We start from the raw sequence: 16762 nt of genomic DNA on the forward strand, positions 1-16762 counted from the left end.
ATCGACAATCTGCCGATCCCAGCCATAAATGTATTCAACAATGGCACCCCCACAACCCTCTAGGGTAAAAAATTTCAAAAATACACAATCCTTTGAGGGAAGAAACTTCTCCTCATCTCAATCCTAAGTGATCAGCCCCTGTGTTTTTGATTCCCCAACCAGTAGAAACAACCTCTCAGTGTCCACCCTATCAATCTTTTAGGTTGCAATGAGTTTGCTTCTCATTCTTCTAAACTTCAGAGAATATAAGCCCAAATTACTCAGCATCTTAGCAGGACAACTCCCTCACCCCAGGGATCAATTTGGTGAACCTTTGTTGTATCATCTCCAGTGCAAGAATATCCTTTCTTAAACGTGGAGGCCAAAACTGCACATGGTATTCCAGGGTTTTGACCAAAACCCTGTACAATTGCAGAAAGACTTCTTTATCCTTGTACTGATCTTGCAGTAAAAGCCAACATGTCATTACCTTCCTATTTGCTTGCTGCACCTGCATGCTAACTTCCTGCATTCCTTGCACGAGCACAGCCAAGTCTCTTTCAATGTTGACACAAGTTTCTCCCCTTTGAAAAAATATTCTGCTTTTTAATTCTTACAATCAAAGTGAATAATTTCACACTTCTCTATATTGTAATTCACCTGCCATTTTGTAGCCCACTCATCCAATGTGTCTGTATCTCTCCATCCCATTTCCTGCCCACAGTTTACCTTTCCATCTAGTTTGGTGTCATCAGCAAATTTAGATACATTCCTCTCTGTTTCTTCATCTAAGTTATTGTAAGTAGCTGAGGGCCCAACACTGATCCTTGTGGTACTCCATTATTTGCTGCCTGCCAATCTGAAAAAGCTCCATTAATGCCCAAACTGTTTTGTTTCCATTAACCTATCTTTTGTCCACAGTAATATATTATCCCGACTTCATGACCTCTTAATTTTATTATCAACCTTTTGTGCAGCACATTATTAAATGCCTTTATGAAAATTCATGTATACTACATCTACTGGTTCCCCTTTATCTCCCCTCCTTGGTACATTCTCAAAAACCTCTAATAAATTTGCCAAAAAGCATTTCCTCTTCATAAAACCACATTGACTCATCCTAATCATATTCTGCTTTTCTAAGTGCATTGTTAAAACTTCCTTAATAGATTTCCACATGAAACTCTGAAACTGGCTAAGCATTTCTGCACTTGTTTACTTGCTATAAATGATAAATTGAGACAGGAGGGGGGGTAATTTACCCATCCTGCCCGCCACGGGAATTGTAGTGGGCAAGGTGGGGGTGGACCATGCAAAGGTCATTTGATCTCGGGTGGGATTTTCCTGTTTTGGGGTGAATGAGCTGGAACATTCCACCCGAGGAGTTTAGACGGAATCTTTTTCAGCACATTTTAATTGCAAAACTATTGGTGTTGATCAAATTGCTCTTGGTTGCTTTCTGTTTCTCTATCAGTCACGGATTGGTGCATGAGGAAATATTTCCTTCTGGATTGTGACTGACGGGTGTGTGTTAATTGTCCTCTGACACCACCCCTCAGTGGGAATGGGGTGGCGAGGTTGTCCCAGATTGAGTGCTGGTCCGCCACATTGCTACCTTCATTTGTAACCAGAATGTTCCTTGCTGCTAATTGTGTTTTTTTTTTGCAATTCTTTTTGTTTGTAGATAACCGAGCTATCCAAAGAGGTATTTAAACTGAAGGAGGCTTTGAGCAGTCTGTCGGAGAAGTTAAACGCTGCAGCACTACCTCCAAAACCAGCCTCCCACTCCAGCCAACAACACACAGAATCCACACAGAGACAGATCAGATTGTTACAGCAACAGCTAGCTGTAAGAAGGGCACCTGGAATACTGTGAACAGTTTTGGTCCCCTTTTCTAAGGAAAGATGTACTAGCATTGGAGCCGAAACAGAGAAAGTTCGCCAGTTTGTTCTGGGTGTGGAGGGATTTTCTTATGAGGAGAGATTGGGCCCATACTCGTTGGAGTTTAGAAGAATGAGAGGCAACCTTATTGAGACGTTTAGGATTTTCAGGGGCTTGATAGGGTAGATGCTGAGAGGTCGTTTCCCCTTGTGGGAGAGTCTAGGACCAGAGGGCATAATCTCAGAGTAAGGGATTTACGACAGAAGTGAAGACGAATTTCTTCTCTCAGAGGGTAGATTTTTTTGATTTGATTTATTATAGTCACATGTATTAGTATAGAGTGAAAAGTATTGTTCCTTGTGCGCGATACAGACAAAACATACCATGCATGGAGAAGGAAATGAGAAAGTGTAGAATGTAGTGTTATAGTCGTAGCTAGGGTGTAGAGACAGATCAACTTAATGCAAGATAGATCCATTCAAAAGTCTGATGGCAGCAGGGAAGAAGCTGTTCTTGAGTTGACTGATATGTGTCCTCAGACTTGTGTATATTTTTCCCAATTGAAGAAGGTGGAAGAGAATATGTCTGGAATGCATGGAGTCCTTAATTATGCTGATTACTTTTCCAAGGCAGCGGGAAGTGTAGACAGAGTCAATGGATGGGAGGCTGGTTTGCGTGATGGACTGAGATACATTCACAACTCTTTGTAGTTTCTTGCACAGAGCAGGAGCCCATACCAAGCTGTGAGACAACCAGAAAAAATGCTTTCTATGGCGCATCTCTAAAAGTTGGTGAGAGCTGTAGCGGATATGCCAAATTTCCTTAGCCTTTTGAGAAAGTAGAGGCAATGGTGAACCTATGGAATATTTTACCACATGGGGTTTTGAAGGCTGGGTCATTTATAAGTTCAAGGCTGAGATAGACAGAGTTTTAATCAGTAAGGGAATCAAAAGCTATGGGGATAAGGTGGGAAAGTGAAGTTGAGGATCAGTCATGATCTAATTGAATGGCACAGCTGACCCAATGGGCTGAATGGCCTACGTCTGTTCCCATATCTTATGGTCTTTTTGTCTCAGTCATTAAAGGTGTCAGGACAGGTTAATAAAGCATATAGTATCCTGGGCTTTATTAATACAGGTATGGAGTACAAAACAAACACATAATGGCCTCAGCTGGAAAACTGTGTCCAGTTCTGGACACCACACATTTGGAAAGATGTAAAGGCATTAGAGAGGTGCAGGAAAGATACATGAATACAGCGCCTGGGATGAAGATCATAGAATCATAAAACCCCACAGTAGAGAAGGAGGCCATTTGGCCCATCAAGCCTGTACCTACACCAAATCCACCCTAACCCCACATATTTACCCTGTTAATCTCCCCGAAACTAGGTTCAGTTTAGCATGGCCAATCAACCTAACCTGCACATCTTAGGATTGTGGGAGGAAACTGGAGCAGCCAGAGGAAACCCACGCAGACAATGTGCAAACTCCACACAGACAGTCACCCAAGATGGGAGTTGAACCTGGGTCCCTGGAGCTGTGAGGAGCTGCACCCCCAAGGTCTTTGGTAACATGGATAAAAATGAGAAGTTGGGACTGTTATTCATGGAAAAACGATGGCTGAGGGGAGATTTGACAGAGGTATTCAAGAGCATGGTGGGCATGGACAGAGTAGATAGGGAGAAACTATACCCATTGGTGGAAGGATCAAGAATGAGAGGGCAACGATTGAAGATAATTGGAAAAAGAATTAGAGATGTGAGGTAAAATTTTAACACTGTGAGCGGTTAGGAGAGAGGATGTGGTGCCTGAGAGTGTGGTGGAGGCCATTTCATCAGAGCATTCAAGAGAGGGTGAGATTATCGTCTGAAAATGAAGAATGGGCAGCGCTCCGGGAAGAAAGCGGGAGATTGGCATGAGTTGAATTCTCATTTGGGGAGCTGGCGCAGACATGATGGGCTGAATGACCTCTTCCTGTGCTCTAACAATTCTATTACAGCAGGGTAACATAGCTTCAGGAATTAATGGATGGGGAAGCATTAACATTTAATGAGTTGGTCTTCCAGCCAATGACTATGTGCCAGAATAATAATGATCCCAAACACAGGAACAGGAGGAGGCCATTCGGCCCAGTTCTGCCATCCAATAAGATCATGGATAATCTACAACTGAGCTCCATTTAATAGTAACTGCTCGAAATCCCTTGATACCATCACCCCAACAAAAACCGATCAATCTCAGTCTTCAAAATTTCCCCTTTGTGTGAAGAAATGCATTTGATTCTGAATCTCCTGTTGACTTGTCAGAGTGATCGAACTTTATCGATTATTCTGCCACCGATCCAGGCAGGCGGGATTGGAGATTTTGAGAAAACACAGCCGGAGATTGGTCCCGGGTGAGTGAGGAAACCGGCGTGTATCTCTCCAGCTGCACAGCCGAGTTTTCCCTCCAGATTCCCTGGCACTCTGTGTGTGCTTGGAGGCTTGGTTTTATCCATCATGCTGGCAGGGTGTGGCCCGATAGAGATGATAGCACTGGCTCCACAGACCTGTGCCGAAAAGAAAATAGTAAGAAGTCTCACAACACCAGGTTTAAATCCAACCGGTTTATTTGATAGTAATCCCACAAACTTTTGGAAACGGAGTTCCTTTGTCAGGTGTGTGGAAGGTTCTGATCAGAGAAGGACATATAAAGACACACACAGTTTACAGAATACTGCTTAGAATGCAAGTCTTTACAGCTAACCTGCTATTCAAGTCTTAAAAGATGCAGACAACGTGAGTAGAGATAGCATTAACACATCTTTTAATCTCTGCCAATACTATCTCCACTCACATTGCTGATCCCATCACTATCAATGGGAATCCACCCCCCGCCACAACACTGCTGGGAAAATCCGCTGCAGAAGATCCTGCCAGCATGAACAGCCGGAAAATTCCAGCCATTACTTCCTGAAAGAAATGCATCCAAATTGTACTTGCTTGGGGGTGGCACGGTAGCACAGTGGTTAACACTGCTGCTTCATAGCGCCAGGGACCCGGGTTCGATTCCCACCTTCCCGGTCACTGTGTGGAGTTTGCACGTTGTCCCCAGGTCCCTCCGGGTGCTCCGGTTTCCTCCCACGTTCTGAAAGACATACTGGTTAGGTGCATTGACCCAAACGGATGCCAGAGAGTGGCGACTAGGGGAATTTCACAGTAACTTCATCGCAGCGTTAACATAAGCCTGCTTGTGACACTAATTCATAAACTTTAAATTTTCAACACACTCTCTGCCTGGTCCACAGGCTGATCACTCTCTCACTGAAATAAAAGTTAAATCCAGGGGTTAGCTTGGTAAAATTGTGGCGTACAATCTCCAATGGGAAGGGTTGTGTCTGCTGTCTAATAATCATGGAATTGGATTCATCCGTCAAAAGCAATCACCCTGGCAGCGATGATTAACAGCGCAGTATTTAGGAGAGAGTGGGTTCAACCCCAGTTTCTCCAGTCTCGTCAAACCAACGAGGTTCCCCGTATCGGCACCATCCTCGTAAAATCTCCTCTCCAAAGCTTTGCAGTCCTTTCTGGGTTGTGCCCGCAATGTGCCAGAAGGCTGCCAGTTGTGGAGTGTGTGCCAAGTGGCACAGGAGAGATGAATGAAGAGTTATGGAGGGAATATTGAGGTGGTCTGGGGCTGATGCTGGCTGCTGTTCAGATGGAAGGGGGGTTGTTGATGTCGGTGAGGGCTGTCAGTGAGTCAGAGAAGTAAGCCAGGTTTAGAACTCCCTTTGACCAGGTATACTTTGTGGAGGAATAGAAATAGAAAGTTCTGGGAAAGTTCAGCAGGTCTGGCAGCATCGATAGAGAGAGGAAAAGAGTTAAAGGGGGTGACATTTGCTGTGAGTAATGTAGGTGCAAAGCCTCAGGAGAATTTTGCATGCCCCTCACCAATGATGGAACAAAGTTCCTATCCTTCCTATAATTGTAATACATTTACAAATAGTCAAAGGACTTCCCAACTCACTGACTATTCACTGATCTCTGATGTGAACAGCATTTAAAACATGAAGCAGTCGAGAGGGGAAGCCACCAGGAGCCCAAAGCTAAGTCTCGCCCCTGGAGTAGAGGAATACCCCTGGCATTCTGTTAGTGCCAACCTGGCATGCTGGGATGGGGCCTCTGGGGAGCTCCACTGGGGAGATGTTCCCCATATGTGTGTGTGTTGGGTCCCCCTATACATGAGGGAGAATCCCTGGGGAGGGTTTCCCTTATCCATGTGTTGGGGGGGGGGGGAGGTGTTCCCTTTAACCATGGGGGGTGTCTGGCCTGGTATATCTGGGGGGGGTTCCCCTTATTGTGAGGGAGATAGCCCACTGTGTGTGTGAGGGGTTTCCTGATTCCATTGCCCTTGTGCCCGTAGGAATGGGGAGGTTGTGGCTAGCTGATTGGTGTGCCCTTCCCCAAGCGATGCCCTGATCTCTGTGGAGCCAGTGCTGCCACCCCCACGAGGCCCTGCCCCGTCACACTGATAGCATCAGAGATGCCAGAAATTTTGTTTTTAGAATCATAGAATCCCTACAGTGCAGAAGGAGGCCATTCGGCCCATCGAGTCTGCACTGACCACAATCCCACCCAGGCCCTATACCCGTAACCCTACATCTTTACCCTTCTAATCCCCCTGACACTAAGGGGCAATTTACCATGGCCAGTCCACCTAACCCGCACATTGTTGGAGTATGGGAGGAAACCGGAGCACCCGGAGGAAACCCACGTAGACACGGGGAGAACATGCAAACTCCACACAGACAGTGACCCGAGCCAGGAATTGGACCCGGGTCCCTGGCGCTGTGAGGCAGCAGTGCTAACCACTGTGCCACCGTGCCGCCCTAAGTGTTGGAAAGTCTGGCGAGAGAAGCCAGCTGTGCAACTGGAGAGCCAGCCCTTAGAATAAATTTCAGAATATTTCACCTAACATTTTGAGTCCAATATGACTCCTCTGGAGCCTCTTCCTCCAAGCAAGAGAGGCAGAATTTAAAGGCTCTGTTCTCCATGGGCACAAGTCCCGTTGTGGATGCTAAATCTCGCGAGAGGGCCATAACGGGACTTATACCTTTGAGTTCCTGGTTTGAGATCTTCCCTGACTCCTGCTGGTGATGTGAACAGGCTCACACCTAGAAAGGATTACAGGTCACAGCGTCTGCCCATAATGGATCCCTCCCTTCCCCAGAGGCTGGATGGAGACCACATAGAATCATAGAACCTCTACAGTGCAGAAAGAGGCCCTTCGGCCCATCGAGTCTGCACCGAACACAAGGCCCTATCCCCATTTACCCGCTAATCTCTCTAACCTACACATCCCAGGACACTAAGGGGCAATTTTAGCATGGCCAATCAACCTAACCCACACGTCTTTGGCAAAGACAAAAGCTGTGATGACCAAGCCAGGGATGTGGAGGTGCCTGCACGTCCCAGGAGTTGAGGGCCAAAGCTGGGCATTGCACCCTGGCAGTCACCTCCTCACAATCTGATTCCTGTATAGACTCCAATTCTGCTCACCCAGTTTCTCCACATCTGTTCCCATGATGCAACCTTCCACACCAGAGCTTCCAACATGTCTTCCTTTCTCCTCAGTTGAGGATTCTCTGTGGTTGACAGGATGTTGAGCTGTGCCTGGCTCATTTCCCACACTTCTGTCCTCACTCCTTTCCTTTCCCCCCCCGAAACACAAAAAGGTTCCCCTTACCCTCACTTGTCACCCTTCCTGTCTCTGTGTTCAAAGGAACAACCGCCACCATTTCCACCAAATCCAGCATGATACCATCACCATATATATCCTCCCTTCATCCTCCACTGCCAGCATTTTTGAAGGGACCATTCCCTCAGTGACACCCTGGTCCATCCCTCTATCACCCCCAGCACCACATCCCCTTCCCACAATACTTTCCCTTGCAAAGACAGGAGGTGTAACGCCCCTGAGGTGTAGGGGCCTTTATCTCCTCCCTCTTCACCGTCCAAGGACTCAAACACTCCTTCCAAGTGAAGCAATGCTACACTTGCACTTCCTTCAGTTTTGTTTGCTGTATTCGCTGCTCCCAAAGCAATCTCCTCTACATTGGCAGGAGGAAAGGTAAGCTGTCTTGCGGAACACCTTTGTTCCATCCACAACCATGACCCCAACCTTCCGGTTGCTTGCCATTTTAACTCGGCATTTTGCCCACACTCCTGTTCTCTACCTGCTGAAGAAGAGTCACGTGAACCTGGAAAGTTCACTCACACTTTTCTCTACACAGGCGTTGCCAGACCTTTTGGGTTTATCCAGCATTTTCGGTTTTTATTCCAGATTTTCAGCATCCGCAGTGATTTGCATTTACTATAGTTTGTGGGGGAAATGATTTGAATTGGGTGGTGAGTACGTGAGAGTGTTTAGTGTGTTACCAGCCTTGCTCAGGCCATTGAAATAATTCTGTCTTTCTGGAAATATATTGCTGGGTCAAACTCCTGGAATTCTCTTCCTAACAGCACTGCGGGTGTACCTACACCTCAGGGTCTTCAAGAAGGCAGTGAGTCTGTGGAACACTTTGCCGCAGAAGGCTGCGGTCGTTGAGTGTCTGAGACAGAGATGGATGGGTTCTTTATGGATAAGGTGATCAAGAGTTATGGGGAAAGAGCAGGAGAATGGGGGGATGAGAAAAAAAAATCAACCATGATTGAATAGGGGAACAGAGTTGATGGGCCGAGTGGCCTAATTCTGCTCCTATGTCTTATGGCCTAAGGCAGCTCATCACCACTATCTGAAGGCAAGCTAGGGATCGGGGATCAATGCTGGCCTAGCCAGTGACACCCACATCCCGTAACATGAGTTAAAATAAAATAAACTCTCTTGTGATGAAGCAGTCGCCACTCAGTGTGAGTGCCTCTGCTTTCCGATGACGCAAGTGCACTTTTGAGAGATTATGGCTTCCTCCCCAAAGCTGGAAGACTGCTTCCTGCTTTCTGATCTGCTTTCTTCTCCTCTGGCCTGGTGCCTTGACCAATGCAGCAAAAGACCAACACTGAGATTATTCAAGAGTAATGTTAAAAAGCCAAACTACTCATCCTCTTTCACCTGAATCCACCCCCCAACCCGATCCATCTCCCAGATTTCAGGTTGTATAGAAGTTTTCACAGAAAAGTAATGGCACAAAAAGAGGCCATTCAGCCCATTGTGTCTATGCTGACTGAAAAAATAGCCACCCACTCTAACCCTACCGTCCAGCAATTGGTCTATAACCTTGCAGGTTCCAGCACTTTAGGTACAGATCCAGCTACCTCTTAAAGGGGGTGAGGGTTTCTGCATCAACCACCAAACCAGGCAGCAAATTCCAGATGCCCTCCACCCTCTGGGGAAGAGGTTTCTCTTCATTTCCCCTCTAAATCCTTTTAGCAATTATCTTAAATCTGCATTCCCCCCCCCCCCGGAGGTAACCGATCCCTCCCCAAGAGGAAACAGGTCTCCCCTGTTTACGCCCCTCGTTACCCTGGACAACCTCAACTCCCGGTTCATTGAATCCCTACAGTCCAGAAGGAGGCCACTCAGCCCATCAAGCTTGTACCGACAACAATCCTACCCAGGCCCTATCCCCGTAATCACACACATTTACCCTGCTAATCCCCCAACGCTAAGGAACAATTTAGCACAGCCAATCAACCTAATCCGCACATTTTTGGAATGTAGGAAGAAAGCAAAGCATGCAGAGGAAACCCACGCAGACACGGGGAGAATGTGCAGACTCGGCACAGACAGTGACCCAAGTCGGGAATTGAACCCAGGTCCCTGGCGCTGTGAGGCAGCAGCGCTAACCACTGTGCCACTCAGTTAGCTCTGCTACTTTTGCCCATTTTACTGACATCAGCTGTACCAATGCAGATAAATAAATGCAGGAAACCTGTGTGCAACTCTAACTGGCCAGTGCTGGGTGTACCTTACTTAAAAAGGGCAACATGGCGAGATTCTCAGCTCATTTGTCAGTAAATGTCACCATGTGGAAACGCTCCAGTAAAACTAGATCTATTTCTCTTGACAGCAAGCGGAGAGCGAACACAGAGCTATCGTGACCATTTACCGATCACATCTCCTTTATGCCGTTCAGGTAAGAAATTCAATGGTGAGATCACATAGAGGGGAGACCTTGTGGCGCAGTGAGTTAGTGTCCCTACCTCCGGTCAGAAGCGCTGGGTTCGAATCCCATCCCAGGATCTGATGGCCGAAGAAGGTGCACTCAGAATACAACCCAACAAGTTGGTTCTCAACCTGTAAAATCCTCCTAACACTACACCAACAGCAGGCAGTAAGAGTGGGGGAGGCTCCTGATCAGCCATGTGATGGATAGGATGTTGGAACCTCTACCATCACTATCCATAGATCCAATTTGGACCTCCTCTTCTATGTGAATTGTGACTGCCACTCGCTATACATCAACTGGATCTAGAGCTTGGGTTGATGGGGATTTTGGTTTCACATCACATCCAACACTGTAGCACTCCCACACCAAAGAAATTAGAAGTAGGAGCAGGCCATTCAGCCCTTCGAGTCCGATCTGTTATTGATTTTGATCATGGCTGATCATTGAATTCAATATCCCTCCCCATCCTTTGATCCCTTTAGCCCCAAGAGCTGTATCTGATTTCTTCTTGAAATCAGACAATGTTTTGGCCTCAACTACTTTCTGTGGCAGTGAATTCCACACATTCAGCACCTTCTGGGTGAAGAAAATCTCTTTACCCCAGTTCTGAAAGCTTTGTCCCTTATCCTCAAACTATGACCTCTAGTTCTGGACTTCCCCACCATCAGGAACATTTTTTTCTGAATCTACCCTGCCTAACCCTGTTAGAATTTTACAAGTTTCTATGAGATTCCCCCCTCAAAGTCCAATTAATATAACCGTAACTGAGCCTAAATTATAGGCTCAGGTCTCTAAAGTGAGATTTGAAGCTACAACTTTGTAAATCGGCAGTAAGAATGTTAACCATGGGTTCTAGCTATGGGCTCTGGAATTACTGGGAGTGAGGCAATCATTTTGCTTTGTGCGTGCGGTCTCTTAGTTGTAAAGTTGAGAATGTGTGGATAAGAGGAAATCCTGTAGTTAAGAAGGAGACAAACCCGACTAATTACTCTGCTGATCTGCAATCTATAATGCGACTCAAAACTTTGAACACAAAGGAAACCAGAGCTTGCTCTCATCACTGAGAGGGTGACTATCTTGTTTTGTTTCTTGTTGCAGGGTCAAATGGATGAAGAGGTCCAGAATGTTTTACTTCAGATCTTAAAAATGCACAAGCAGCCCATGTGACACTTTTTAAGATGGTAATAGTATTTCAATGATGAGGTCTCCGTCCTGACATCCAGTTTAAATTACTTAGCGCATTCTTTTCTTGACTTTTTGAAGAAACACAGAGAAATAGGACTCTGGATGCTAATTTTATCAGGTAGATAAATTGTGAAGGTTGAGGTGTGATGGCTGAGGCAAATATTGCTGCAGGTCTACACTGGTGTGGACTGGTGTGAACTCGTGTGGACTGGTGTACGCTCTGAACTAATACAGTGGAAATAAATGCTCAAACAAAACACACCCAAGTTGTGTTGATCTTTTGTGGAGACTTTGAAACTTCTGCAACCAAGAAGGTTTTCTTTTTCACTGCCTCCCTGACCATTCTGCTGGGGGAATAAGATTTGTTTGAGGGTGATTGTAAAGTATCAGTGCTCCTTAACGTCTCTGTTGGTCAGCTCCTCCAATCAGGTCCAGAGTAAAAGCAGCAAAAAGCTAAGAGAGCAGCGCCAGGAAATGAAGCCCAAGCAAAGCACAAACCCCCAACCCACAGCCTCTCCTCGAATAAAAAACAGGAACTTCTGGTAAGATTTAGCTGCCCTCGCAGCTTCTGTGGTGAGGGAAACAAGAGTTAGTGTTTAGAGGCAGCTGGCACAGCACCAGAGACCTGGGTTCGATTCCCGGCGCGGGTCACTGTCTGTGTGGAGTTTGCACATTCTCCTCATGTCTGCGTGGGTTTCCTCTGCTTGCTCCGGTTTCCTCCCACAGTCCAAAGATGTGCGGGTTAGGTTGATTGGCCATGCTGAATTGTCCCCTAGTGTCGGGAATTAGCAGCATAAATACATGGGGTTATAGGGATAGGGCATGGGTGGGATTGTGGTTGGTGCAGGCTCGATGGGCCGAATGGCTTCCTTCTGCACCGTAGGATTCTATGATTCTATGACTCTCATCCAGAGCGTTTCTTGGAGTCACCCGTGTCTGTCTGGAAAGAGCTGATTACTGATCACCTGAAATTGAACTTTACATTGCTCAGCCTGGCATGCGCCTTGACCACAAGACATGAAATTGTGTGAAAAGATGTTGGTTATACTGGCAGCTCCACAGTGGCTGTCCGTGTGGGAGAACATTGTGAGGGAGCACATTGTGAGGGAGCACATTGTGAGGGAGTTCATTGTGAAGGTGCACATTGTGAGGGAGCACATTGTGAAGGAGAACATTGTGAAGGAGCACATTGTGAGGGAGAACATTGTGAGGGAGAACATTGTGAGGGAGCTCATTGTGAGGGAGAACATTGTGAGGGAGTTCATTGTGAAGGTGCACATTGTGAGGGAGCACATTGTGAAGGAGAACATTGTGAAGGAGCACATTGTGAGGGAGAACATTGTGAGGGAGAACATTGTGAGGGAGCACATTGTGAGGGAGTTCATTGTGAAGGTGCACATTGTGAGGGAGCACATTGTGAAGGAGAACATTGTGAAGGAGCACATTGTGAGGGAGAACATTGTGAGGGAGAACATTGTGAGGGAGCTCATTGTGAGGGAGAACATTGTGAGGGAGCACATTGTGAGGGAGAACATTGTGAGGGAGAACATTGTGAGGGAGAACATTGTGAAGGAGCACATTGTGAGGGAGAACATTGTGAGGGAGAACATTGTGAGGGAGCACATTGTGAGGGAGCACATTGTGAGGGAGTTCATTGTGAAGGTGCACATTGTGAGGGAGCACATTGTGAAGGAGAACATTGTGAAGGAGCACATTGTGAGGGAGAACATTGTGAGGGAGAACATTGTGAGGGAGAACATTGTGAAGGAGCACATTGTGAGGGAGCACATTGTGAGGGAGTTCATTGTGAAGGTGCACATTGTGAGGGAGCACATTGTGAAGGAGAACATTGTGAAGGAGCACATTGTGAGGGAGAACATTGTGAGGGAGAACATTGTGAGGGAGAACATTGTGAGGGAGCTCATTGTGAGGGAGAACATTGTGAGGGAGCACATTGTGAGGGAGAACATTGTGAGGGAGCACATTGTGAGGGAGCACATTGTGAGGGAGAACATTGTGAGGGAGCAGGTTGTGAGGGAGCAGGTTGTGAGGGAGCACAGTTTGAGGGAACACGTTGTGAGGGAACATATTGTGAGAAAGCACATTGTGAGAAAGCACATTGTGAGGAAGCAGGTTGTGAGGGAACACATTGCGAAGGAGTTCATTGTGAAGGCGCACATTGTGAGGGAGCTCATTGTGAGGGAATACATTGTGAGGGAGCACATTGTGAGGGAGCACATTGTGAGGGAGCACATTGTGAAGGAGCACATTGTGAAGGAGCACATTGTGAGGGAGAACATTGTGAGGGAGCAGGTTGTGAGGGAATACATTGTGAGGGAGAACATTGTGAGGGAGCACATTGTGAAGGAGCACATTGTGAAGGAGCACATTGTGAGGGAGAACATTGTGAGGGAGAACATTGTGAGGGAGCTCATTGTGAGGGAGAACATTGTGAGGGAGAACATTGTGAAGGAGCACATTGTGAGGGAGAACATTGTGAGGGAGAACATTGTGAGGGAGCACATTGTGAGGGAGAACATTGTGAGGGAGCACATTGTGAGGGAGCTCATTGTGAGGGAGAACATTGTGAGGGAGCAGGTTGTGAGGGAGCAGGTTGTGAGGGAGCACATTGTGAAGGAGCACATTGTGAGGGAGAACATTGTGAGGGAGCTCATTGTGAGGGAGAACATTGTGAGGGAGAACATTGTGAGGGAGCACATTGTGAGGGAGCTCATTGTGAGGGAGAACATTGTGAGGGAGCACATTGTGAGGGAGCACATTGTGAGGGAGAACATTGTGAGGGAGAACATTGTGAGGGAGAACATTGTGAGGGAGAACATTGTGAAGGAGCACATTGTGAGGGAGAACATTGTGAGGGAGAACATTGTGAAGGAGCACATTGTGAGGGAGAACATTGTGAGGGAGCACATTGTGAGGGAGCACATTGTGAGGGAGAACATTGTGAGGGAGCACATTGTGAGGGAGAACATTGTGAGGGAGAACATTGTGAGGGAGCACATTGTGAGGGAGAACATTGTGAGGGAGCACATTGTGAGGGAGAACATTGTGAGGGAGCACATTGTGAGGGAGCTCATTGTGAGGGAGAACATTGTGAGGGAGCAGGTTGTGAGGGAGCAGGTTGTGAGGGAGCACATTGTGAAGGAGCACATTGTGAGGGAGAACATTGTGAGGGAGCACATTGTGAGGGAGAACATTGTGAGGGAGAACATTGTGAAGGAGCACATTGTGAGGGAGAACATTGTGAGGGAGAACATTGTGAGGGAGCACATTGTGAGGGAGCACATTGTGAGGGAGAACATTGTGAAGGAGCACATTGTGAAGGAGCACATTGTGAGGGAGAACATTGTGAGGGAGAACATTGTGAGGGAGCACATTGTGAGGGAGCACATTGTGAGGGAGAACATTGTGAGGGAGCAGGTTGTGAGGGAGCAGGTTGTGAGGGAGCACAGTTTGAGGGAACACGTTGTGAGGGAACATATTGTGAGAAAGCACATTGTGAGAAAGCACATTGTGAGGAAGCAGGTTGTGAGGGAACACATTGCGAAGGAGTTCATTGTGAAGGCGCACATTGTGAGGGAGCTCATTGTGAGGGAGAACATTGTGAGGGAGCTCATTGTGAGGGAATACATTGTGAGGGAGCTCATTGTGAAGGCGCACATTGTGAAGGAGCTCATTGTGAGGGAGAACATTGTGAGGGAGCTCATTGTGAGGGAATACATTGTGAGGGAGCTCATTGTGAGAAAGCACATTGTGAGGGAGCACATTGTGAGGGAGAACATTGTGAGGGAGAACATTGTGAGGGAGCTCATTGTGAGGGAGAACATTGTGAGGGAGAACATTGTGAGGGAGAACATTGTGAGGGAGAACATTGTGAGGGAGCTCATTGTGAGGGAGAACATTGTGAGGGAGAACATTGTGAGGGAGAACATTGTGAGGGAGCTCATTGGGAGGGAGAACATTGTGAGGGAGAACATTGTGAGGGAGCTCATTGTGAGGGAGAACATTGTGAGGGAGAACATTGTGAGGGAGAACATTGTGAGGGAGCTCATTGTGAGGGAGAACATTGTGAGGGAGTTCATTGTGAAGGTGCACATTGTGAGGGAGAACATTGTGAGAAAGCACATTGTGAGGGAGCAGGTTGTGAGGGAGAACATTGTGAGGGAGCACATTGTGAAGGTGCACATTGTGAGGGAGCAGGTTGTGAGGGAGCACATTGTGAAGGTGCACATTGTGAGGGAGAACATTGTGAGGGAGAACATTGTGAGGGAGTTCATTGTGAAGGTGCACATTGTGAGGGAATACATTGTGAGGGAGCTCATTGTGAGGGAGTTCACAATCTCCAGGCCGTACCCTCCCTTTTTGTGACCTCTGTGGCTTTGCTTTCACAGAGCATGTTTCATGCGGTCTGTCTGTTAATTGGCCAATCAGTATTAACTCAGGCCCACCACCGCTGGGAACATGTTTCACGCTTGGTTCCAGGACCGCTGAGTATGTGTGCCCGACAGCTGAAAAATCCAAGCCTCAGCCTTATATAAACCCCCCTATCAAACACATGACAGTCAGAGTGATGCATGTTACCATGTTCATATCAGTGCATCAAATTGGGCTGGGCCTGATAACCGAGTGCTAATGGTAGATTAAAGCTGCCAGTACAAATCTCACCATCACAAGTTATAGAATTGAATATAATGGTTCAGATCTCCCAGGGAGCAGCAGTCATCATCAGACTGCTGCCCTGTTCGAAGATCCCCCCAACTCGATGCTGGTCCGCATTTCTACTGAGACCTTCCAAGCCCAGCTTTCCCAGAAGGCATGGCACAGTGGTTAGAACCTGGGTTCCATTCCCATCTTGGGTCACTGTCTGTGTGGCATTTGCACGTTCTCTCCGTGTCAGTGTGGGTTTCCTCCGGGTTCCCCCATTTCCTCCCACGGTTTAAAGATGTGCAGGTCAGGTGGATTGGCCATGCTAGATTGCCCCTTAGTGTGCCAAGGTGTGTAGGTTTGGAGGATTAACAGGGCAAATACCCTGAGGTATTTGTGGAGTTTTGGGGAGAGGGCCTGGGAGGGATGCTCTGTTGGGGAGTTGGCACAGACACGATGGGCAAATGGCCTTGTTCTGAGCTGTGGGTATTCTATAAATGTGGAGCGCAGCATCCCTTAGCAAGCTCTGTCACAGTAGAGTAGGAATGGTGCGGGCGAGCGTATGGCATGTTTAAATGTCTGGTTTTTATATTAGTCACTGGGTGGGTGCATAAATGAGGGAATGGCTAGGGGGTAGGGTGAATGGGGTGGCAGGTTGAGGTGGTGGTTGGGTCTTGGGGTAGATAGTCCCATGAGGAGAGACTGAGGGATTTGGGGTTGTTTTCGCTGGAAAGAAGGCGGCTAAGAGGGGATCTTATTGAAATATATAAGATGATTAGAGGTTTAGATAGGGTTGGACAGTGATAGCCTTTTTCCTCGGATGGAGAAAGCTAGCACGAGGGGGCATGGCTTTAAATTAAGGGGGGATAGTTATAGGACGGGTGTCAGGGGTAGGTTCTTTACCCAGAG

General features: G+C 47.1%; 1 protein-coding gene across 7 annotated transcripts in view; it reads left to right on the forward strand.

The window, feature by feature from the left end:
- The window catches only part of LOC145358777 (ankycorbin-like), a 123007-nt gene extending 111576 nt beyond the window's left edge, over nucleotides 1–11431 (forward strand). For 6 of the 7 annotated variants that reach the window (XM_080213055.1, XM_080213049.1, XM_080213052.1 and 3 more), the window contains 3 exons: nucleotides 1664–1828; nucleotides 9908–9973; nucleotides 11105–11431. In XM_080213055.1, coding sequence (XP_080069181.1) covers nucleotides 1664–1828; nucleotides 9908–9973; nucleotides 11105–11173 — 300 coding nt within the window. In that variant the 3' untranslated portion in view covers nucleotides 11174–11431. The remainder of the gene's footprint in view (nucleotides 1–1663; nucleotides 1829–9907; nucleotides 9974–11104) is intronic. The other variant, XM_080213056.1, reaches the window with a different exon arrangement.
- The last annotated feature ends 5331 nt before the right edge of the window (nucleotides 11432–16762 follow it).

The sequence above is a fragment of the Carcharhinus amblyrhynchos genome, chromosome 26 (genome assembly GCF_965287045.1).
Source record: "Carcharhinus amblyrhynchos chromosome 26, sCarAmb.v2.hapA, whole genome shotgun sequence".
Taxonomy (NCBI): Eukaryota; Metazoa; Chordata; class Chondrichthyes; order Carcharhiniformes; family Carcharhinidae; genus Carcharhinus; species Carcharhinus amblyrhynchos.